General features: G+C 47.3%; 1 protein-coding gene across 2 annotated transcripts in view; it reads right to left on the bottom strand.

The window, feature by feature from the left end:
• The window catches only part of DHX35 (DEAH-box helicase 35), a 77511-nt gene that overhangs the window by 722 nt on the left and 53183 nt on the right, over nucleotides 1-23606 (bottom strand). The window contains exons 16-22 of one of the 2 annotated variants that reach the window (XM_067708131.1): nucleotides 21883-21977; nucleotides 20162-20239; nucleotides 18514-18643; nucleotides 14551-14632; nucleotides 12476-12547; nucleotides 11196-11307; nucleotides 6018-7234 (exon numbers count right to left, since the gene is read on the bottom strand). In XM_067708131.1, the coding sequence (XP_067564232.1) occupies nucleotides 7190-7234; nucleotides 11196-11307; nucleotides 12476-12547; nucleotides 14551-14632; nucleotides 18514-18643; nucleotides 20162-20239; nucleotides 21883-21977 (614 nt within the window). In that variant the 3' untranslated portion in view covers nucleotides 6018-7189. Of the gene's footprint in view, nucleotides 1-6017; nucleotides 7235-11195; nucleotides 11308-12475; nucleotides 12548-14550; nucleotides 14633-18513; nucleotides 18644-20161; nucleotides 20240-21882; nucleotides 21978-23606 lie in introns of those variants that run through there. The other variant, XM_067708132.1, reaches the window with a different exon arrangement.

Here is a 23606-nt window from a genome sequence, read left to right as displayed (position 1 = left end):
TGAGTAACGGTTCTTCCTTCTGAGTCTGCAGCCCAAGTCAGGAACACCCAGGATGATTGATAACATCCTTTCTCCAAGCAATGAAAAGTTTAGAGTAAGACTTACATTTAATAAGTTCCCTGGTGGCCTCTTCGAATTTGCATGTTGCCTCGTTAACCTGGCCCAGATTTCTCCCCCTACAAGGCAATTCTTAGAAAACCAGGCATTAAACTGCTCATTAAACTGGTTCTAAATGTCCAGCAAGCCAATAAAAAGGAGAGAGGGAGCCCCACCTCGGGGCAGCAAACACAGCTGAAGCTCACAAGCTCCTCAGAGGATCAAAGATCATCAAAGGGTGTCAAAGCCTTGGCGTATCCTGTTACTTTGGCCTCCAGGCTAACTCGGGCAAGAAGGCTCCAGGAGCACAGTGCCAAGAGCTGAAATGGAGGATAACAGTCCCTGTGGGCTGAGGGCATCAATTCCATCTTAAGGATGCTGATCAAAAGGAAGGACTCACAAGGATATAATCTGTCCTGGAAATATGGCTAAGCTTTGCCCAGATACATCCCATGAGCTACCATCCACTCTGGCGTCTGTCTATTCATAAATTTGGGGAGGGTTTTTCCAGTGAATTCATTTGCCTCTCCTGAGAGGGACCACAGGGGCTGCATGCCTCTCCTTCCTTGGTGGTCATCCAAGGCCCACTGCTGTGGCAGGTTTTCAGATGGCCAGTGAAAGCGAACTCCACAGTGGGGGTATGTAGAGTTTTCGTTAAAAGGGTGTCACAACGAGAACAACAGCTGAGTAGGAAATCGCTGTGATGGAGAATGCAAGCATTAAGGCAGGTCATGGTGGTCCCTGGAGCATCACATCCAGGATAGAAGAGGTTCCAGCACAGATCTGAGCTGGAAGGCCAGCAGCAGGCCCACTGAGGTCAACACTGGTAAGGGTGGCCAACCCTGCATACCCGCCATCTGCCTGGGCCCTTGAATAAGAAAGGATACATGTCAGGACTTCCCTGGTGGTGCAGTGGTTAAGAATCCACCTGCCAATGCAGGGGACATGGGTTCGAGCCCTGGTCTGGGAAGATCCCACATGCCGCAGAGAAACTAAGCCCGTGTGCCACAACAACTGAGCCTGCACTCTAGAGCCCATGAGCCACAACTACTGAGCCTGCATGCCGCTACTGAAGCCCACGCGCCTAGAGCCCATGCTCCGCAACGAGAAGCCACTGCAATGAGAAGCCCGTGCACCGCAACGAAGAGCAGCCCCCCTCACCACAACTAGAGAAAGCCCGCGTGGAGCAACGAAGACCCAACATAGCCATAAATAAATGAAAGAAAAGAAAAGAAAAGGAAAGAAAGAGAAAGAAAGAAAGAAAAAGGAAGGAAGGGACGGAGGGAGGGAGGGAGGGAGGGAGGGAGGGAGGGAGGAAGGAAGGAAGGAAGGAAGGAAGGAAGGAAGGGATGGATACATGGCCTAAAACCCGGGTCTCTTGCAGATGAACACATGAGGTGACTTCTTCCATCCTATCTTGCTTCATTTTGCTTTTCATTTTCTTTTGTCTCCATTCCTCACTCCCATCCTCCCCTCACCCCCACAAAGGCAACCCTTCTAATGTGCCTCTTTTTGTTTGTACAGGTTTTTGCAAACGCTGTATTGTTTGTGTGCATGTATTTTCAGCATCTGTACGTGGTACTACAGCATCTGTTTCTTACTTTTCTCACTCAGCTGCTTTGAAGGTCTGTGCTATATGCTGTCTGTGGCTTGAAACCGCCCCGTATACTCCAAGACTCCATGCTGTCATCCACCGAGTTTTTCCGCACATTCTCCTGGCGGTGGGCATTCCTCCACCCCACCCCACCCCACCCCTGCCATCTCCAACGCTACCACCCTCCCACCACAACTGCCCTGGGCAAGCCTGCTTACACACGTCTCCTCGTGGACCCAGGCGAGGATTCTGTTGGGAACACTTACCCAGACGTGGGATTTCTGGATTGGGCGACAGGCACACACTTCATCTGATGAGTTGTGCCAGATGGTTCTCCATCGGTCCTCACATCCCTGCCAACACCTGGCATTACCCACCTTTGCAAGTTTTGCTAAACTGATGGGTGCAAAGTGATACTGGATTGTTGCTTTAGTTTTGTGTTTCTCTGACGATTAATTTGAACAGCTTTTCATAGGCTTGGTAGACTTTGGGGTCTGCTTCTATAAATTGTTCACTCCCTTTTGCCCATTTTTTTCCTGTTGGGCTTTTTCTTATTGTATATTCCTTGTACATTCTTGACAGTGAATCTTTTGCTGGTTTCAACCATTGCAAACATCCTCTCTCCCACTCTCACACCTACTGTTAGGGCTTTTGCCAACCACAGACACAAATTAAGCAAACTAAGATATAAAGGAAGAAAGTAACTGAAGTAAAATGAAATGGGAAGTAAATTGTTAAGGTGAGTTTAAAACTGATAAGTTAAAATGAAAAAAATGAAAATAGTTGAAGATAATATTTATAGAACAAAAACAAAAAAGTGAATGAGATTTTTTTAACCTAGAAGTACAAAATAAAACTGAGAAACAAATAAGTAGAGTGTAAAGAAGACCAAGAAGTTAAAATAAATGTGAAGGTAAAAATGCTTTTTAAAACAGTATAAACATGAAGCAAATCACATACATCTATATTCTTTTTTAAACTTCATGGCAAAAAGGGAAATAATGAGGAAGCCAGAGAAATAAAGGTTAAAGGGACAAAGCATACACACACACATGAAAACAAAAAACAAAGAGCTCAGAGTAAACAGTGTCAGGGCAGGTACTAAGAAAACCCGACTGTACTTCAGAACTGAAAACAAAGCAAGTGGAAATGGAGAGAAAAAGGCTCAAAGGAACCAAGTGAAGGCAGACCGGTAATTCCTTACCAGCCAAGTCCTGCCCCTGGGGGCCCAGGGGGCCAGGTGCAGTGGGCCGGAAGCAGGGTCCTGGGCTGCCTTTGGATCATGTAATGGTTCTCCCCATCAGTCTGGGGCCAGGGAAAATCCTGGCCAGGACCTTTGTATTCAAAGCCACGGCCTAGACCGTGGTCCGTGGACAAGCCGTGGGCAGCAGCCCATGCTGGGCCTTTGCCTGGCCTTGGAGATTCCGGGGCATCCTCCCCAGCGAGCCCCTCACCACCACACCAACTGCTTCGTGAATCTCCCAGCCTCTCTGGCTCACTCCCTGCCTTCAGCTGAGCCCACAGGCGAGGCTGAGGCCACACATGCCATAGGGCCAGGGAAAATGATGCTCTGGAATCTCTCTGGCAGGCAAGAAGGCAGCCTGCTTGAACAAGTTCAATACCACCCAAGAACGCAGAAGGCGACATCCCTGTGATTCACCAGAGGTGCCAGAACACCCCCCTGGCTCGCCAGACAGCGCAGTGGCCGTGAGGATCCAGGGACAAGCCCCTCCAGGACACCTCCACCCAGACTAGCTACTCGCCCCGAAGTGGCCGGCTTGAGCATGAAATGATTTGATGGGCTATTTCCAGTTCCAATGACAGGAAAAAAACAGATTGAACAGATAGGAAATCCAGAGTTCCATCATCCTGTTTCAGCACACGTTGGAAGGCTGAGGAAACGTCCAGGTGATTCACTGCAGAGTGGGAAGTATCTGATCTTATGTAAAGGTGAAGTAGGGGATCTGCGGGCTGGTGCTGCTGCCTTGAATCCTTCCAATTATGTAAAGACAGGCAGTCCTCCTACTGCTCCAGAAGTTCACTTGCAATTCAGTTGCTTGGCAAGGCAGCCCATTTCCCCAGAGCTGTGATGCTTGGTGCTGATGCTGCCAGCTGGCCCACACAGTCCACTTAGCCCACAATCCAGTGGTTCCTGGACTTGGGGACTTCATCAACCAGTTTTTATTTTGAATTGGTTTTTAATTGGGAGACTGATGTAAGATTGTTGATGTTTTATCTTTCCAAGGAAAACATCTTTTTAAACTATCATCTAATATCACCATCATTTTCTAAAAGAAAGAACATTTTCTAAAAGAAAGAACATTTTGGCACACACACACACACAAACTAAAGGATGGGACGATCTTTTATGTAGAAAAACTTTAAGCTTTACAAAATGCTTATTATTACATTCGTCACTTGGAGAGGGCAGTCGGGAAAACTCATCGTGGGCCGACATTGGTGCCCACCATCACAACCTGCCTGGAGTTGAATTCCAACCCCACTGATCAGAGCTTTAGGGGAACAGGCCAGTGGTCTTGGGGTGGATCCTGGTATAGGTTAGGGTACCACCTGTATAAAAACTGTCACTCAGGTTTGATGCTCCTCCTGACTGCCCAGCTGGTGGCTCACCTCCCTCCCTGGGTTGATGTCCTCATGACATCTGTCTCCTTTATCAGTGGCTCCCAATCCACCACATGACTAGAATCATCTGGACTGGAGCTTTTCCGGCTGCATACTCCCAGGTCCCATAGTCAGAGATCTGGTTCAATAGCTCCAGGATGGCGTCTCTCGGTCATCCGAATTTAGGCACCTCAGACCTGTGCCGCACCACTCAACCCCAAAAATGAGTGACCAGAAGCCGTCAGCACTGCGTCCTGAAAAACAGAGCTGGGAACAGGGACAGAAGGCAAGGGAACCCAGACTGAATGGAAGCACGTGGGCCACCAAGGGAAAACAGTGCTGGTCGCAGGCTGTGCTGATGCCAGCGCGTAGAGCTGCGGGACGGGGGGACTCTCCACGTTCATGGCCAAAGTGAAAGGCTCAACGGGGAGGTGACAGACAGGGCAGCAGGACGTGAGCACGATCTGTATGTTCACAAGGAAAGGGTCTTGTGGGGATGCTTCTTTTGGATGCTGCCTGGCTTCTAACTACCGCCGTGGCCTCTGCAATCTCTCAACGCTGTCATCCTCGACCCCTGCCTCCGTGCTGGTCCCCTCACCCAGTCACTCGTCATCCCTGTGCCATGCACGCAGCCCAGGTGCTCAGCCAGCATCTGACGACTGTACTGAGCTGGGCAGGAGCACGGGCTGGACCAGGGCTTCCTGTGGCGGCTCCACCCAGCGCTCAGGGAGACCGGCTGCGAGAGAGAGAGAGAGAGAGAGAGAGAGAGAGAGAGAGAGAGAGAGAGAGAGAGAGAGAGCGAGCCAGCGGAGTGTGAACAAGCACAGAGCGCGCCCATCCGCGCCTCCAGGATGCCACTCCCCTCCACGCCTCACCCGGGCAGCTGGCTTCAGGAGGAGGACACTGCAGTACTGTGGAAATGTCACTAACAATATCTGAAAACCCACGTGGGGCTCGAGGGGACTCATTCTTGTCGAGTGACTTGGGGACAAAGTCTTGTGAGCTTGCTAGGCCATCGGGCCCTGCTGGCCTCTCTCAGCCAGGCGGGGTCATTGCTCTCTGATGAGGTCACGTGGTCCTGCAGATACGCGTAAAGAAGGCCCCAGGCCAAGGCCATGATTTCGTGGTTGCAAGCCTCTGACGGTGATGGTTCCTCTCCACACACAAGGCTGCGACGTGAAACAGGGTACAAAGCTCAGAGGCGTGCCCTGGTGTGGGTACAGGGGCACAGATGTGCTTGGGCTCAGGGATGCACAGGCAGAGGCAGCCAGTGACGCCGTGCTGGCTCCGGGCTGCACCCAGGACTGTCGTATTTGATCTCCTGTTTTGATCTGTGGTCTCACCCACCGGAGGATGTGGATTCTGCACCTTTTCCTCCTTCCACCCCAACAGAAGCTCTTTAGGATCAGCCCTGGTCCTAAATTCAGACTTTATAAAAGTATTTCTGACCTTTCTCCACAAGGATCCCAATCGGAAACTGGGAGGAATTAGCACTTCCTTGGGACTTCATCTAAACAACATCCCATGTTTGCTCTAACAAGCTCTGGAGGCATTTGGTCACATGATCTTGCTTTATGGGGCTTCCTGTGGCCATGTGACCCCCCAAAGCTGCTGTGTGCCAAGCATCTGGTTTCTTAGCTAATGTCAAGCCCTCACTGGGAAGAATTAATTGGATCATCTTAAAATACAGACCACGAGAACCATGCATGGGAGGGAATACATTTACTTTAAGTATAAAGGTTCACTATTATTAACAAGTTATCACTATTATTTACATGTTTATAAAACAGAAATAAAAATGACATACACATTTGGTGCCAAAAGTGGCTCATCCAAACTAACATCAGTACAAAAATAAACTTTCGAGCTACGTGTTTTTAAAAGAAATGTCATTGAAACAGTAAGGGGAAAACAATCTGTATCGGTCATGGGTTGAAATGCAAACATCATCAGAGCAAAGCAGCCCGGGGGACAATGACACCAGTGCCTGCTGGAAGAGCCCTTGCCCCCGTCTGGCATTCTCGCAAGAACCCAAGGAAACAAAAGGCAAACGTACAAGTTATGTTCCTGAGCTACAGAAGCTTAGAGCCTCTAAACTGTTGTGAATTTCGGCTACAGAGGATCCGGGATGGGGTTTGAGCTGATGAGCCTTCGCTGATGGCACAGGACATGCCACCGTGCATGGAGGGGAAGCTTAAGCCCGCTTGTGAAGCAGAGAAAGCCTGTGTTCACAAAGCACAGCACGCACGGGTCCTCTCTGTCAGCCGCCGAGCCTCGCAGGTCTCCTGACCGCTGACAAACAGTGACGCGGGCAGAGGGAAAACCCCTGTGCCTACCAGACACGCCCCTGGGTGATTCTGACAGAAATCCACCATGTTTCCAGGGTCTCAGACCTTCACAGACACACGCTTGTTCACACCTGGCCGCGGACCCTGGCCGTTGACCCAGTGGTCAACGGAGCCGGGACCCCAGCAGGGAAAGCAAAGCCAGCCCAGCAAACCCTCTGCCCACCTCCACGTGGTGCTTCAGCCTGTGGCAGCCTGTCTTCCTCATTCCCCACAAGGCTGGGCCAGGACTGCATGCCTGGTGGCAGTGGCACGCTGGGCCAGGGAGGGTGCTGGGTGAGCAAAAAGCGCAGGCCTTCCAGCCCCCGAGAGGCAGGATGCCCTCCCAGGCACAAACTCCTCTGGGATCCCAGCGAGGAATGCAGATGCTGAGGGGTGGGAAGGGGCTGTGAACGGGCTGCAGCCCACTTAAGAGCCGATGAAGGGTCCACAGGAGCCGACACCAGCTCCCCAACCCTGGGGCGGTGTGGGGGGGGCAGCAGAGTGGAGGAGGGGGCACCAGGCAGCCCCTGCAGCGGCAGCCCAGCTCTGCTCACTGGTCCTGGACCTTGGCCCTCTTGGCTTTTAGGGACAGGTGCTACAAGAGAAGAGAAAACGTCATCGCTGGGGTCAGTCAGACAAAGAAAGCAGACTTCAACATGGTTCCCACGGAAGTGACCAAATCAAAGCTTCCATCTGGCCCACACCTTCTCAGTAAATGGCCTGCCCCTCAGGCAATAGAGGAAAAAAGCCCAAGTGACCAACAAAGGAAACGGGCCTTCAGTAAGCCACACGGCCTGAGGTCAGGCCACCCTGGCTCAACCTGGGCCCCCGGGGCTCTGCGGGCACCTGTCAGTGAGACGCATCTCTCCCTCCACCCCAGGCCCCCCCGGCCAGCACTGCAGCCCAATATCCGTGCTGCTCTGGGACCTGCGCTTGGGCCACAGATCACCTCACGTTTCCTAGAATTTCTTGAGAACGGTCACGGGAAGGTCTTCTCCCCTTAGCAACAAAGAGGTCAGCCAACTAAAGTCAGGTACCTGAGCTCGAGGCCCTACTCTCATCGAGCCCTGCGCAAGAGTGGGGAAGACACACAGGAAAAGGACACTTCCTGGTGACACGTTTTTCTTTTAGAAATGTCACTCTCTACCAGTATAAATAACCCAGGAAGCATAACATTATAATCATGGGCATCAGATAATAGGACTGGGGGAGACAAGCATTCTTTACACTCTAAAGTAAAGCCAAAAGTGCTAGAAATCCTAAAATATGCATTTGAGGCAGGGAGTATAAACGGAAGATTTCAATAAATGTCCTCTGTTCACCAACTGAGGTATCCCTGATAACCCCTTAATAATCATAAACCAACAACCAGGAGATATCCCAGATGTGCTGCCCTAACGTGCAGCAGGATCGTCACACAAGGAATCCCCAACCCGCCGACTGCCAGCAGAGCAGGCCCGCCAACCCCAGCACACTCGCACTCCGTGCCCAAACCCCATTTCTCAGTGCACCTACAATGGCCTCAAGACAGCCATCCCCCTCGCTGACAAGGAACTGCAGGCCCTGAAAGAATGCAGGTGCACAAGAAGATGAAGCACCCCACCAAGCACGACAGGATGGGTGGCCAAGTGAACAGGACACAGGGGTAAACGAGCTGCAAGAAGCCACACTTTCTAACCACTGATGCCCAAGAAAGGACCAGTATGGATTCTTGCAAAGGCCCTGGTGAAGAGAGATTTCCCTAGATTCCAAAGGTATCTCAGAATCAGGAGAAAAAATTTGAGGACTTGAAAGGCAAATCTCTGAAAAGGTCACCCTGTCCTTCCCCTCTCCAGCTGTGGATCTTCCTGAATTTCTCCAAATTCCCTCCTCTGTGCACTTCACCTGACGTGACCCCTCCCACTAATGGTAGACACCCACAGCCTTAGCTTGAGAATGGGGGGTGAGGTCATCATGCCTGTGGGACCATTTCTGGTGCTCATTTCTGAGGAGAACGTTGAGTATAAACAAAGCTGACTCTGGACCATTTCAGGCCTCTTTACAGGGTGAGGGCAACACTCTGAAAAACAGTGGTAATGGAAAGTCACCGAAGATGCCAGGAACAGAGCCGGGGAGATCTGTGGGCTGTACATGGTTGCGAGGTGCTACACTGTGCTCAACAAAGGACCATCCACCATACATGGGCGGCCACTGGCGAGCAGCAGGGCTCTGGGAGAAATCAATCCATTTTGGACAAGTTAGTAACAGAAGTGCCTTTGGACTGTTTAGTTAGGGAGGGACCAAGTTTCTTGGGGTGTGGGAAGGGTTAGGGCCCTCGCCTGTAAAATGAGGTTGTCGACCTAGGTGATTTCTGAGGTCCCGGCCTCTCTAAAAATACTCTGATCACAGGCAGTCATCAGAGTGAAGCGGAGGAGCTGAAAAACAGGCATTTGGAGAAAAAAGACAAGCTTGGCATTGTCATTTTCTCCAAAATTCTGAGGCAATCTGCTCTTTAACTTTGTGTTCGAGCGAGAGAAACTGTGATTTTGACTCCGCTTCTAGGTTAATTCTGTTCTCCAAGAGTCTAACTGAGGCCGCTTCAGAATCACCCTTCTCTAAGGGCCTGATTCCTGCGACTCTAACTAGCATCCTCACGGTGCACCCTTCTCCTTAGTCTCTCGTCTGCATTTCCAATGGCTGCTCTTGGACTTCTGAAGTCTGCTGCTTTCCACCTGAGTGGTTTGCAGGAAAAAGATTTTCTTTCACTTCAGGTTTCTTCTTACCAGCCCAGTACAGCAGAGACAACACACCGTGTTATTCTCAGTCCCTGCAGTTGATCTCATTTCTAGCTGAAATATCTGGATGAGGATACGTGAAGAACGATGCAGGTTTTGGAAGGTTTTTCTGTCATGTTGTTTAAGATTTAAATATCGTAAGATTTTAAAAGGACAATTTCCCTTAACATTGCTGGAGGGAGAGGGATGTGAAGATCCTTCCATTTATAGGATCACAACTCAAATGTTTTGAAGAGCTGAGCAAGTGAAATAAACAAGTGAGGCAGGACCTGGAGAGAGTCACTCACCCACTGCAGGCAGCCAGCCATTCCTCAGCCCCTGTTGATTGCTGCCAGGCAGTAACTCAGGCTCAGAAACTCAGCAAATTTAACATTTCCTTCAAGAGAATCTTGAAACGCATATTTAATGTGAAATCTGCCAATTTTAAAATATACCAATCAAGCCAAATTTTGGTTTGAAAACACGGTAGTCTGGTTACAGCCTTGATGAAGTAACAGGTTTTGGTTTCCCTTCTGTGGTAAACAATGGTGAAACTGGACAAAATATCTGAAGCAATCATTTTCAGGCACTGGGTAACAGCACAGGGCTGTAATCCTTGAGAGAAAGTAAACACTCGAGGTGAGCTTTATAGTCATCCCAGGTCTCTGCATGGCCCTCCAAACCTTGTCATAGGGAAGTGAACCCTAAATAGAGAACAGTGTAGCTGGGCAGAGGGAACACAGATCAGAGTTCAGAGCTGCTGAGCTAGCTGGAATCTGCAGGACAGGGCATCAGAAAGGAGGAGTTCCAGAACCCTACACAGAGCTACCACCCTTAAGTCTTTGGCTGAAAGCTAAGCTGCACATGTGAAGGCCAAGGTTCCATAAGGCTGGCAGAGACTAGTTACTGGGGAGTTGTGACCTCATATGGAGATCTGGAGGTTTGTACAGTGCTGGAGACACTGGAGCTCTGACCAGCCAGAGTGCAAAGGCCTCAATGAACATCCTAGGCATTCAGTTGAGGCATCAAAAAGCCCATGTCTTAGGAGCAGGGCTACTCTAGACCTGCCTGAAAAACACTAAAATCAGGCCTTGGTGGAATTAAACTGATCTGCCAGTACTGTCTACTAGGAAAAAACTCAATATTCTATAAAAACAACAAAACCAACTTTTCACAGCAAAGCACCTATAAAGTCCAGCATACAACAACAAATTACTAGACAAGAGAAGCAGGAAAATGTGACCCATAACGAGGTAGAAAAACAGTCTAAAAGCAAAATAGATCAGAGATGACAAAGATGCTGAATTAATGCGCATGTCTGCCGTGGAAGAAGAGCATATACTATATACACAGCGATGCCGGCACTCAGCATCTCCCACCATGTGTTTAAACCGCCTTGGGTTTAAGCTTGCACATGTGTTTACCATCCTGGCGAGGCGATCCTCATCAGAAAATATTTGTGCTGCTTCCTGTGAACACAGTCCAGTGTGACAGAACTTCTTTGGAAATGGCTTAGAAGAGCAGAGGGAGAGAGAAAGAGCTGAAGATACATTCTCTTTTTTCATCGTGTAAGTTAGAGGGATTTATGTTTAAATGCACTTCACCACGAGCAATGGTACGGTGCTTTCACCCAGAACGGTCTGGGACCATGCATGGTAATGGCCTTTCACCCTATGTACCATTGTGGGGTGGGGGGACGGGACAGCAAGTTTAGGACATTAAACTGGAAAATAAATGTGTATTTAAAAATACAAAGAGGCAGGTAACAGGTGGTTCTGGGGGACAGGCTCAGTTCATTCCTACCGTTCCTTGTTGATAAAAGTGAGGAGCCAGCTCCAATAACCAAGCAGATTCAATGGCGGTCACATCTCTCATGTAATACTTGGAGGTCTGGATAACTTCATTGTAGATAACCCTGAAACAAGAAGAAAACATGAGCTAATTTCCTGTATCTTATGATGAGAGTCAGAAGCACAACAATTAGAGATGGCGAGTTTTCTCCCCTGACCTTTAACGCGTTTCTATCTATTCTGTGCGCCAGGCACTACATTAAACAAATGCATTCATGCTGCTCACTGAAGCCTCATGACCTGAGTGGTGGGCACCAGTGTGTCCATTTTACAGAGGAGACTCCAAGTCCTACGTGATTTCCAGGACATCTCAGTTATCAGCACAGGACCCTCTGGATCCTTATGCTTTTATTTACAGAACTCTGAACAGAGCCTAATGTATTAGAAAATGCAGAAATAGAAGCAAAGGCTCACTGATTCTGAAAGGAGCTGGGAATTAACTGTAAAGAGACACAAGGGAACTTTCTAGAGAGATGAAAGTATTCTATATCTTACTAGGAGTATGGGTTACGTGGGCAACACAATTGTCAATACTCTTCCAATCTATATAAATTATACTTCTATTAAAAGAGGTTTGGCTGAGGTAACAGACACCAAAGAGCCAAGAAGGTAATTTAAATCCCCAGATTTCAGGAGTGCATATATTAATACAGATATCAGTTTCCAGGGACTCCCCTGGCGGTCCAGTAGTTAAAGACTCCACACTTCCACTGCAGGGGGCATGGGTTCAGTCCCTGGTCAGGGAACTAAGATCCTGCATGCCACGCCGTATGGCCAAAAAAAAAAAGATATCAGTTTCCAGAGCAAGTTTATCTCCTCCCTGAAGCAGCCAGCCCTGACTCTCTGGCACATGAAGTACCAACCTCAGCCACCTATCGAATACACCTCTATCAAAGCCTTTCTCCCCAGGCACTGGAACCCACCTGTGTCTGTCAGGCTGTGGGCTGGGACCTGAACTGCTCTCTGCACAGCTGTGCCCAGCGCAAGGACAGAGCACCTAGTCCGTGGGTGAACATGAATGTTTGCTGAGTGGATGAGTGAGCAGAGGAATAAGACCACTGGCTTAAAGGGATCCTTGATAGAGCAGAAATTCTATAGCCGATCACGGTAGAACAAAGTCAGCAAACGTGTACTGGGCGCCTGTACTCCAGCCGCTGGGGACCCAGAGACGAACCCAGAACTAGGCCTTGCCTTCAACACGCTTACGAGGCAGAGGAGCAGGAGGGGGCTTACCAGCGGGGCGGCTTCTCTGCGTAGAGGACCGATGCAGGGTGGATGTGCAATTCATGATCGTCACGGATGGTCCTTGGGAAGCAGAACAATTTTGTCTCAAGTACTTTTTCAACACTTACAGCAAGACCTTCCCACAGACGGCGTTTAACGTCATCAAAAATGCATGCAGGTTGTACTTCACACAAACAAAACTATTCTCTCCATCTTCTCTTGTGCCCTTTATGATCCCTCCCCCGCTGTCACTCTAGAAATCAAGAATAAATCACATAAAAAAGGGAGAAGAAAAGCAGCACATGGGCATTCAAAAAACTAACCGAGAAATACATTGCTCTGCCTATGTTTATCTTCTGTAGGTTCTCTTTCAAAAACTTCCTTGAGGACAGAAATAATATATATACGATTACGTCTATAAACTTTTCTATTAAACAAGGTTAAATAGTAAAGATAAATAGTAAAGACTGTCTAATGGGGGAGACTATAATAGGAGAAAAAAAGAAAGCTCAATATTGGACTACCCACTTCTCTGAGATAATATTTCAAATTCCAACTCAGACTTGATTCAATTTAATTCAAAAACTATTTACCACGCACACAACTACTGGTAAGATGAGCTCACAGGAGAACCTTAGGATGCTGCTGCCCAAACCATAATTACAGAGCGCTTCTGTGGGTGCCAGGGACCTATGTGCCCGGCAAGTGCCTCAAGGCCATGACCCAGCTCATCTCTGGCGCTGAAATAAAGCCAGCGCCTGGGGTCCTGGCTGTCCTATCAGATGACTGCCACTGAACTCTGTCTCAAAGGGACCAACCACCATGAAGCCTATTATGTAGCCTGTATTTTTGTTGAGGACACTGGTGAAAGAATTCTGTAAATGCTAGTAGAAATTGCTAATTAATACTCTTGAGGAGAGCGGGGCAATCAAATGACAACAAAATAACGGCACTCACTGCAGAAGATCACAGGCCTCTCCAGAGCTGCCTCAAACAGGGACCACTCACCATTGGGAGGGGGAGCTCATACAATGGGCAACAGAATCATGATACTGATAGGCTAGACTACTTGGCCTGGAGTAACAAACAGAACACACTAGAGACAAATGTAAAGTGCTGTACTGAGGATCAAACAGTCAGCTACTAGGATACTAGATGGAGGAGACCTGGCTGCCAAAAAAAAAACAAAGAAGCCCAGCGCAACACTGGGCTCATTAACAAAGCCCAGTGTCCGGGACGGGACATCATGGTGACTGCAGGATCACAGGACTGTCATATGTTCTGAGGGGGAAAAGCTAATGACAATATATGGAGGAAATCCAAAGACAAGCTGGGGAGAAAGCCCTGTGACTGCTCCCTTATGAAAGAAGAGATCGTCATGATCACTGCGCTTTAAACCGGCTACAATGAAGTTATGAGACTAAAAGGAGCTCAGAAAAGACAGACTAAAAATAACAATTCAAAGAACTGGAACGATTCAGTTAGAGCAAAGAGGCCTAAACTATGCGTTAGCTTTTACCACATTGGAATATACTAGAGGTTATCGGAGGGCATTAATGCTCAGTGATTTTTCTATGCCTAGAAAATGGAACTGGAAGAGACAGGCTGAAGTCTGCAGCAGTGGGAGGGGTGGCCAGCACATGAAGAAACACTTGCCAACATTCAAATGTGGCCACTATCTATCTGGGTAGCTGCAGTTCTGCAGATCTCTAAAAACATCAGGAACTGCCCAAGGGCAAAAGTAACTTCTCTAGGAAAGATCATCTTCAATGGTTCCCTCTGGTCCTATTATTCTCTGATTAGAATGGAAATATTACCAGCTTGCAGACTGGTGACTGTCATGCTCCTACAACATGTAGATGGGCTGAGTATTTGAGAATCATTTCCATAAAGTTAAGACATTTCACTTAAAGCTATACAGCTAACCTCAATGCATCTTTAGAAAGAGGCATGATACAAATAAAGAAAAATGATTTCATTTCTCTACTTTCCCTGCATGTCACCTTGCTATGGGGTTTGGATTATTTTTAAGATTTCAATGCCTTAAGTGACTTCCCAAATGACTTTACAAAATATCATGTTACCTATAAGCTCCAGTAGAATGAAACCTCGCGGCATTTGCAAAGAATCCGGAAACAATGCACCTCAGAACCGGATCTGGATCACCTACACAAGGTAGCAAACAGAGCGATGGATGAGACTTCTTCTGCCCTATGCTCTGTGTGCCCAGGCCTGTGCCGTGAGGCCCATCCCAGGCTGCTTCGAGCTACCTCGCAACCATCTCCTGGACGGGTCCCAGCCCCACGCTTCCCAGTGCTGGACACCTGCCCTGGCACCATCTATGGAGGTCCCCACCCTCCCACAATGGCTGCTGAGGGAAATAAGCTGGACTGTTCCCTTAACCTGGGGCCCCCAACCCCTCCCCGGGCCACAGACGACAAGACCAAGGCTGAGCACCAGAACCTACAGAGCACTCCACAGGCTGGCCAGTGACCTCGGAACTCCCTTTTAGGAGAGCATTTTGCAGGAATGATGTTCCTTCCATAAGACACAACCTGGGACACTAACATTACAATATTATTTCTGTGATTATAGCTACAATTTGTAATTCTTCAAAATTTTCAAACATCTCATTTTAATTGGTGGCTGTGTTGCTATAGTAAACATCTTCCAAGGATAAAGCCTGCCCATTTATTAGATGATTTCCACAGGATATATCCATATTATTGTGCAAAATGATAATGTCATCTATATGGCTTATGATATATATTTCATCAATTCTAAGACCCACTCTTTTTTACACTTTAACTCACTGAAATCAGGACAGCCATTGTATTATAATTGGCAGCATTTTTTTCTTTCTTTATGATACATAAAATAATGGTGTGTCTTACAAATGATGGTGTCTTGGATCCAATAAAACATAGTACATTGGTAAACAGGTTCCCAAAAGGTGGTATAATTTACAAAGCCATCAACAATGTATGAGAATGTCGGTTTCACTGCATTCTTACCAGCAATGTTCTAGCAAAAAGGTACCCCTTCTTTTATTGTACATTTATTTGATTACTGTCTATATTTCTTCTTTTGTGAATTTTCCATTCCATTCCTTTGCCCATTTATCAACTTGGAAACTAGTGGGGTTTTTTTTCCTTAATATGTTAAACAGGGAATTCCCTGCGGTCCAGTGGTTAGGACTCTGTGCTTTCACTGCCAAGGCTGCGGGTTCAATCCCTGGCTGGGGAACTAAGATCCCACAAGCCATGCAGCACAGCCAAAAAAAAAAGCTAGAACATTATTTAAAAATATGTTAAATAAACTCATTCTGTCAAAAAGTTTTTAATTTTTTATCTCATATATGCTGAAAATATTTTTCACTGTTTGCTTTCTTTAACATCTAGAAGTTTTAAATTTGCATGTAATTTATTGAATTTCCATGATTTTCTCTATTGTTCTTCAGCACAGAACTGATCAATCTCAAATCTACATTTCTAACCACAATTTGATCCTAGATTCAGTCCCTTCTCTCCAATTGCCCAAAAGAAATTTCTATGTAGAACGTGCATTGTTATCAGGACGATACCACTTCCAAGGGGTGAAAATGGGCTCCTGAGGGCAGGGCAGTAGGGATCGTAGACATTACAATGACTGTGGCCCTCCAGAGCTCAACCTCACCTTACAAAATCTTATCCCTTAGTATTTAATTTCTCTCTTTAGGAAGAGCTGAAATTCAATGTAACTTTTCTCCTGGGTGAGGGGTTCGATAGGGACAGAGTAAAGGGACAAAGGAGGTGATTAAATAGTTAATCCTTCTAGGGGATTGTAAGTAGAGAAAAAGTATGGGAGACCCCTGTAAGTTAAAAATCACTCAAGAAGGCAGGTTTGCTTAACCACAAAACCAAGCCGGCTTGCTTAGCAACAAAACCGTGCAAGAGAAGCATGAGACACGCCCCGAAACAATAAAACAATGGTGGAAGGAGACCCACATCCTGCCCAGAGAGCTCAGTACGATAGTGAGTCCTAGGACATGCTTCTCTGCGCACACTAAAAACAAAAATGTAAGCACAGGTGACATTATACTGAAACTTGAGATGATTTACCCTATTTTAGTATATGTTACCGCCTTTTTGCTCATTTCCACTGCGCCATGACAGTCCCAGTTCCACCATGTAGGGACAAAACTCCCTCACCCGACGTGGAGGAGGAGCTGGTGATGGAAGCCTGACGTCTACTCAAGAATGAGGAAGAAGGTGGTCTTCTCCCCCTCCCCACTTTTCCTTTGATTATAATACTGTAGCCCACTAAGTTCTCGGCGTGGCAGCCTCTCGCCCGCCTGCCTGTAAGCCTCACAAGAGTCCTATTCTAATAAATCACTTCTTATCATGTTGCCTCTCACTGAATGCTTTCTGCGCTGGGACATAAAGAACTGGAGCTCCTCAGAGCCCGCCAAGACACATTTCTGCTGTTTCAGGTTGACAATGAAAAACAGGTTAAGAAACAAAGATGCAGATGCACGTTGTCCTCTATCTGCTGGGTGACAGGTGCTTGACCGCCTTCTCCCCAGTTAGTTGCCCCTGTGAGCTTCCTGTTTCTACTGATGACACCAACTCTACCCAACCACCCAGGTTTCAACTCTTCCCTCTCTTGTGAGCTTGGTCATCCATCAATACTCTCTGAGCGTCTTATATGCTCCCCTCTCCCAGCACTTGTCTCCACAGTCCTCCCTACCTAGCAAGCCCTTTGCCACTGGTTTCTAATTCAACCAGTAAACTCAACTGGACTTCCGCCACCACTCGTGGCCCACTGTGAGGCCTCCCAGGCCAGAGCCCCAACCTGGATTCCTTCTTCCCTGCATTCCTACTAGAGCCCCCATTGCTGTCCGCCACGATCACTCAAACGCCAACTCCTGTAGCTTCTAAGATGACTGATAATCTCATACTGCAGTAGTGGGTCTCTGTAGGAATCTCTCCCTTCACTGCACTGTTTCCTGAGAGTAAGAACCATGTCTTCCTCATCATGTAATCAGTCGCTCTTAATATAAAGGCAAAATAAAGCTCTGGAATAAAACTGCCTGAGTTCTGATTCCACTGTACACTCACTGCATGAGACCTTTGTGCAGCAAGTCGCTCGTCTCCTGAGCCCACTTTTCTCATCTGTAGAATGGGGATAACAGCAGCGCGTGTTTCACTGGAGTGTTGTGAGCACTAAACGAATTCACGTATGAAAACACTCACAACACTGCCAGGCCTATTACAGGCGCTTCATAAATGTTAGCGAGCGCTAGTGGTGCTGAGAGTGCGGTTGAGGGCCTGGCACCCAGGAGGTGCTCGAAAGACAATTGCTGAATGGCTGAGCAGACACATCACCCCCTAAGAAGTCTGAGCCACACAGACCTGGCTTCGCTGGTTACCAGCTGTGTTGTCCTGAACTTAAGTTAACTTCTTCCTGGGGCCTAACAACTCCTCTGTAAAATCAGGATAACATCACCCACACCTCAGAGTAGGAGATTAAGTAGAGAATATTAAGTAGAACCCCTGCCATGGTGTAACCTAGTGTGTCCTCAGTAGTCACGGTCGCAACTAGAGGCCAGAAACTGTGTCTTACACAACTTCCATCACCCCAGTGCCTGCCTAGGCTAAACGCACGGCACTTGCTTTAGTAACACCTGTAACTGAAAATAAAATGCAGTTTATGTGGAATGGCCATAAATGTTGTCCATTTAAAAGTCATTTTTCTTGCAAAGCCTACATGGGATAATTAACCATGTAATGTACAATGATGTGACTGTTAATGATTCTTAAGTGTTGTCAGGGCTTGTTAAATTTTTTCCCAAGAGTGGCCCTCAGAAATAAAAATGGACCTCCTTGGGGGGAAATATGCTACTTCCACATGCAGCTTTCCACCAGCACGGGCAATTCAAAACATGAACCCGGTGTGGGTCCAGAGTACACTGTGCTGCCTCACACCAGCCCAGCCTAACAACTCCAAGAATGCAGCTACACAGAGCAGAGAAAGGGGCGCCACTGGTGGTGGCAGTGTATTCTTACCTTCACTGGATATCTTGGGCACTTGAAACTTGACAAGAAGCTTTTTCAATTGCTCCCTCACTGTCACGGCTCTGACGAGACCCTTGTAATTCAGGAAATGCTCCTGACACCACTGGGAGTTCTTATTGTGCTACAGGACAACCCAGATAGAAGGAGAGTGAGAAGAGCACAGGAAAGTTCTCAACTGACGCTACGTGGTGGAGGTCATTCATCTCTCTGCCCCCGTTTGCTTACTCAATGGGACAAGATCTTCAGATCATAACGGGCCCTTGTTTGCCCCATCTCTCTAAACAGACGTTGACCACTGTGCTCACCACCTGACTGCTCTCCGATCTCACTCTCTGTGCTAAAGGGCAAGTGAGAACTTAGTGACAAGCAGAATTGTTTTTAATCTTAAATACCCATGGGAGTGGCCAACTCTCAGACAGAACCCCTTCCCTGCAGTTCTTTGCAAATCAACATTCCCTCTCTGGCAGGCTTGAATTTATCACTTTGACAACAGGCAAGTAATACGACACTTGCCAATTTAGAAATAATTTGCAAATTACTATTATTTAATCCCCAAAGTATGATTTTTCTATCAACAGTACTTAGTTTTGTTCTATATTCTGAAGTATGATCATTATATCCTAAATTATTGCTGTGGGAATGTACCTCTGAAATTACAAGCCAGGGAGGAAGGTGTTTTTATGTAAGAAAATATAATTCAAAGAGCACTTTCCCAGAAGGCAACTATAGACTAATGCACTGTAGCCCTGGACCCGCTTTCTACTGGTAGAGGAAGCTGGAAATGGTGCACTGTTTTTGCACAAACGAATTTTAAGCGACTTAATCCACAATTAATAATCTCAATAAGAGATTCGGTTTTCTGAAAACTGTTCATTAACTAAATAATCTCGCTTCAAATCTCTGGGAAAACAAACACTTAGTATTTCTCCCCTTCTAAAAGAAATTATTTAAGAAGTAAAGACGAGATACTGAATATCTGAAATGTCTCATTTCCCCCTTAACATCCTCTCCTTTATATAAGAAGTTTATATATTGTTTTCTTTTCTCATTGCTTTCATCATCATTAGATCTCTCTTTTTAGCATTTTTTAGTGAGGACTTTAAGCTGTATTATTTGCTCCTAGTTTTACAGACTATTAAGAACAACAAAAATTACCATCACCATGGCTAAATCTGGGTAGGGTATGTAAGTATATGTGGATCCCCGACTAACTGTCTTCTCACAGCTGGTCTGGCAGCTGGAGGAGTGGTGGCTGTGTGAAATCTCAAATTCACGTAGACAGCTTTGAAGATTCAAAACCACAAGTTACTCTCAGCCTCATTTATTTGCAGAAAATATATCAGAACTTCCTATTCAAATGTCGGACAGTGTTGTCCAGGAACATGGGGTGGGTGTGAGACGGAGTGAGGAAAGGGTGAGCCAAGGAAGGCCGTGCCTCTGACCCACTGCTGGGGGCCAGATCGCTATGCAGGGGAAGCAAGAAGCCATCACGGATTAGAAGTTCTGGCAATAATCTAATAGGAAAATAGAGGCCTGTTGGCCATCCTTTTATAAACTACACTTCCGGAATCCTCGCCCCTAGATCACTTCCAGTGGACAGGTGCGCGGAGGGGGCCTTCTGAGTGGCAGCTGTGCTTACCTTGATGAATGCTTCGTACACATTGAGCATGGTAAGATGATCACCCTCTTCCACAGCAAATTTTCGGTGCACTCGAATCTGGAGAGAATAAATGCAATGTTCAGAAGCTGACTCTTCTGAGCCTCTCTTCCTGGAGGCAACATTACACGATGAATAGCTCATGGCTTGTAGAGTCAGAAAGACCTAGTTTGCACCCATCCTGACTCTGCCGTTTCCTCAAAGACCTCAGATTGGTCACTTAACCTTTCTCAGCCTCCATTTCCTTATCTAGAAAATTGGAATATTAAACTTGTGTATCAAGACTGCTATGGGATTAAGATAATCCACCATAAAGTACCTGGCACAGGTGTTAGATAAATATTAGTGCTCTTGTCCCTCTCCTCCTCTATCCAGTCAATATCTTCTCTTTCAGAAGAACTCTTCCCAGCCCCTGAGAGACAGTAAGCGAAGGGCAAGGGGCCGGCTGTCTGGAGCATGGAAGACACTCTATATTCCTAAGCCACCACGAGCTGCGCAATCCTTTCAGACCCAGTCCCTAAGTTTTTCTTTTTGTGAGATCCTGGGCAATGCCATCTGCTCCCATGGGTTCAAGGAACAGCGTATCCAATATATATACAAGTACACAAATACACTTACTGACTTCAGAATTTGCTCCTTGTATCAAATACCACATAATTCACCTTCCTTCCATTCATTCAGTAACAGATATTTCCTGAGCACCTACTATAGGCCAGGCACTGTTCTATGCATTTGGGATACAACAGTGAATACGACAGTGGTGGGAGAAAAACAACAAACAGGATAAATAAGTAAAATATATAGTATGGTAGGTGGTAAGAACAGCTAGAGGAGAGAAATAAAGCAGGGGCAGGGGATGGAGACGGGAGGGGTATATGTTGCAATTTTAGACACAGTGCTTAGAACTTCACTTTCCTTGTCTTGAAAATGAATTTGCCTGTCCTGCGGTTGGATTGTTAAAAAGGCTAATAGAAAAGCAAACAAACAACAGAACCATCCAGGCACGAAAACTTCGTAACCTGCAGCTATGCAACTGTCAGGGAAGATGGTAACGGTCCATAAGGAAGTTTCTCTCCTCCCTGCTACATTCAGCCCTCTGCTTCTGCTTCTTGACTCTTCCAGCAGGAACTGGCGCTGAGCTCATCTTGGGCCTCCCTCCATCAGGACGCCTCACTTCCCCGGTGCTCTTCAACAGTGTAATTTCTCCTTCACCGTCTTTCCAGCATTCACCCTTCCAGTTGTCACAGATGCCTGGGCCTTTGGGAGGACCCTGTCAGCAGCCTGACTTGCCCAGCCTGCTGTGCCCTGGCACTGACTCCTTATATCACTAACGTGCCCACCAAGGTTGCTCTCAGAGCAGCCTTTAAAGAAAAAAAAACTTCCCTTAGGAAGTCAGTAGGACAATGGTTAAGATTTGGGGCTTTGGACTGTGAAAGGCAACTTCCATCAATTCTGGCTGTGCAACCATGCATAAGTTACCTAAATTTTCTGTGCCTCCGTCTCTAAAACTGATGATAGTAGTACCTCCCCCCCCAGGTCCACGGTGAAGATAAAATGACATGACGCACGTAAAATGTTTGGCACAATGTCAGGCACACAGTTAACCCTCAAAACATAAGCTGCTCTGTCACCAGCAGTTCCTGGGAAGTTTTAACAAAAGAAAGCCCAAAGTGAGCAAGACTCGAATGAACAGTCGGACTTACAGCCTGAGACTTCTGGTTTGAGGGGACCACAAAGACATTCTGGATCTGCATCATGGCGGCAATGCTTAGAATTTCCTGAGAACAGCCAAAATTTCCTATAAACCAAAAAGCATGTCTGATTTCAAACATACGATATGTCAGTGAGAAGATGTTTTCTGACATTTTCCTTACACCACATTGTAAACTAAGATCATCTATTTACACGTAGCTTGATTTTTAAAGCTTGTAACATATAAACACTTCACCCTGCCAAATGGGATGTCCTATACACGGTCCAGATGGAAGGAGGCCTGGAAGGACCCCACTCCGCGGTGGCCACACCGAGGGACTCTGCTGTGAGGCTCAATGGGGGCCAGCTTGGCCCTATCACTAGGGCGGGTCAGCTCCACACCTGCTCCCTACTCAGTGTGGACACCTAGAATCCTGGCAGAAAGCCTGAGAGGGAGAGGGGGCCGGGAATACGGGGCCTGTGTCCCTCGTGCTGTCCCTCTGCTCCTGGACCCTTTTAAGAGGTGGCCTCCCTCTCGGCAGGGCTCATTTCAGCCGGCAAGCCCGAGGCATAACTAGACCAGGGAAGCACGCTGTGGGCTGCAGCTGCTGCCACCTGGACACGGAGTCTGTGGCAATCAGCCCCCCGGGGCATCAGACAGAGAGCGCGAACGGTGCCGCATGCTCCCCGCAGCTTCTGGCCTCGTGAGTGACCTACTTCCCCAGCCCCAAGCTTAGAATCCTGCTTCTCAGTGTAAGCCTGATTGCTCCAAAACACAATTACAGCTAACTTTCACCATGCTTAGTCTGACATGCAGCTTTGTCTGTTGCCAGTGAATATAAAGTTAGACAAAAGCAAGAAACAATGAGTATTTCCCTTCTCTAGGCTACTGAGGAGGGGGGAGCACAGGGAAGTGTGTGCCAAACCATAGTCTCTAGAGCAGCGGTCCCCAACCTTTTTGGCACCAGGGACAAGTTTCATGGAAGACAATTTTCCACAGACTGGGGAGGTGCATGGGACGGCTCAATGCAAGCGATGGGCTGCGGCAGATGAAGCTTTGCTCGCTCACCCGCGCTCACCTCCTGCTGTGTGGCGCCGTTCCTAACTGGCCTCAGACGGGTACCAGTCCGTGGCCCGGAGGTTGGGGACCCCTGCTCTAGATGATTTTGACTGCTAAGTATTAGAAGATCTCCAGGTTATACACTTTTATCCCTTAACTCATATTCTCACAAAAATCTGAAGGTGTCGGAGAAGCTGGGACCCTTGTGCCTTGGTGGTGGGAATACAAAATGGTGCAGCCACTGTGGAAGACGGTGCAGTGGTTCCTCAAAAAATTAAACATAGAATTATCAGATGATCCAGCAATTCCACTCTAAGTATACACCTCAAAGAAGTGAGAGCAGGGACTCAAACACATACTTGCACACCCATGTTCATAGCAGCATTATTCACAATAGTCAAAAGGTGGCGGCTCCCTGGGTGTCCACCAACAGATGAATGGTCTATCCATACAATGGAATATTATTCAGCCTTTAAAAAGAAATTTTGACACATGCTACAACATAAATGAACCTTGAAGACATTATTATACCAAGTGAAAATGTCAGTCACAAAAGGACAAATACTGTATGATTCTACTTCTATGAGGTTCCTAGAATAGTCAAATTTCATAGAGACAGAAGGCAGAATGGTGGCTGCTGGGGCTGGGGGACGACAGAATGGGGAGTTAGTGCTC

This window comes from Pseudorca crassidens, chromosome 15, assembly GCF_039906515.1.
Source record: "Pseudorca crassidens isolate mPseCra1 chromosome 15, mPseCra1.hap1, whole genome shotgun sequence".
NCBI lineage: Eukaryota > Metazoa > Chordata > Mammalia > Artiodactyla > Delphinidae > Pseudorca > Pseudorca crassidens.
Note: the sequence above shows the minus strand (reverse complement) of the source record. Positions and strands in the feature narration are given on the sequence as shown.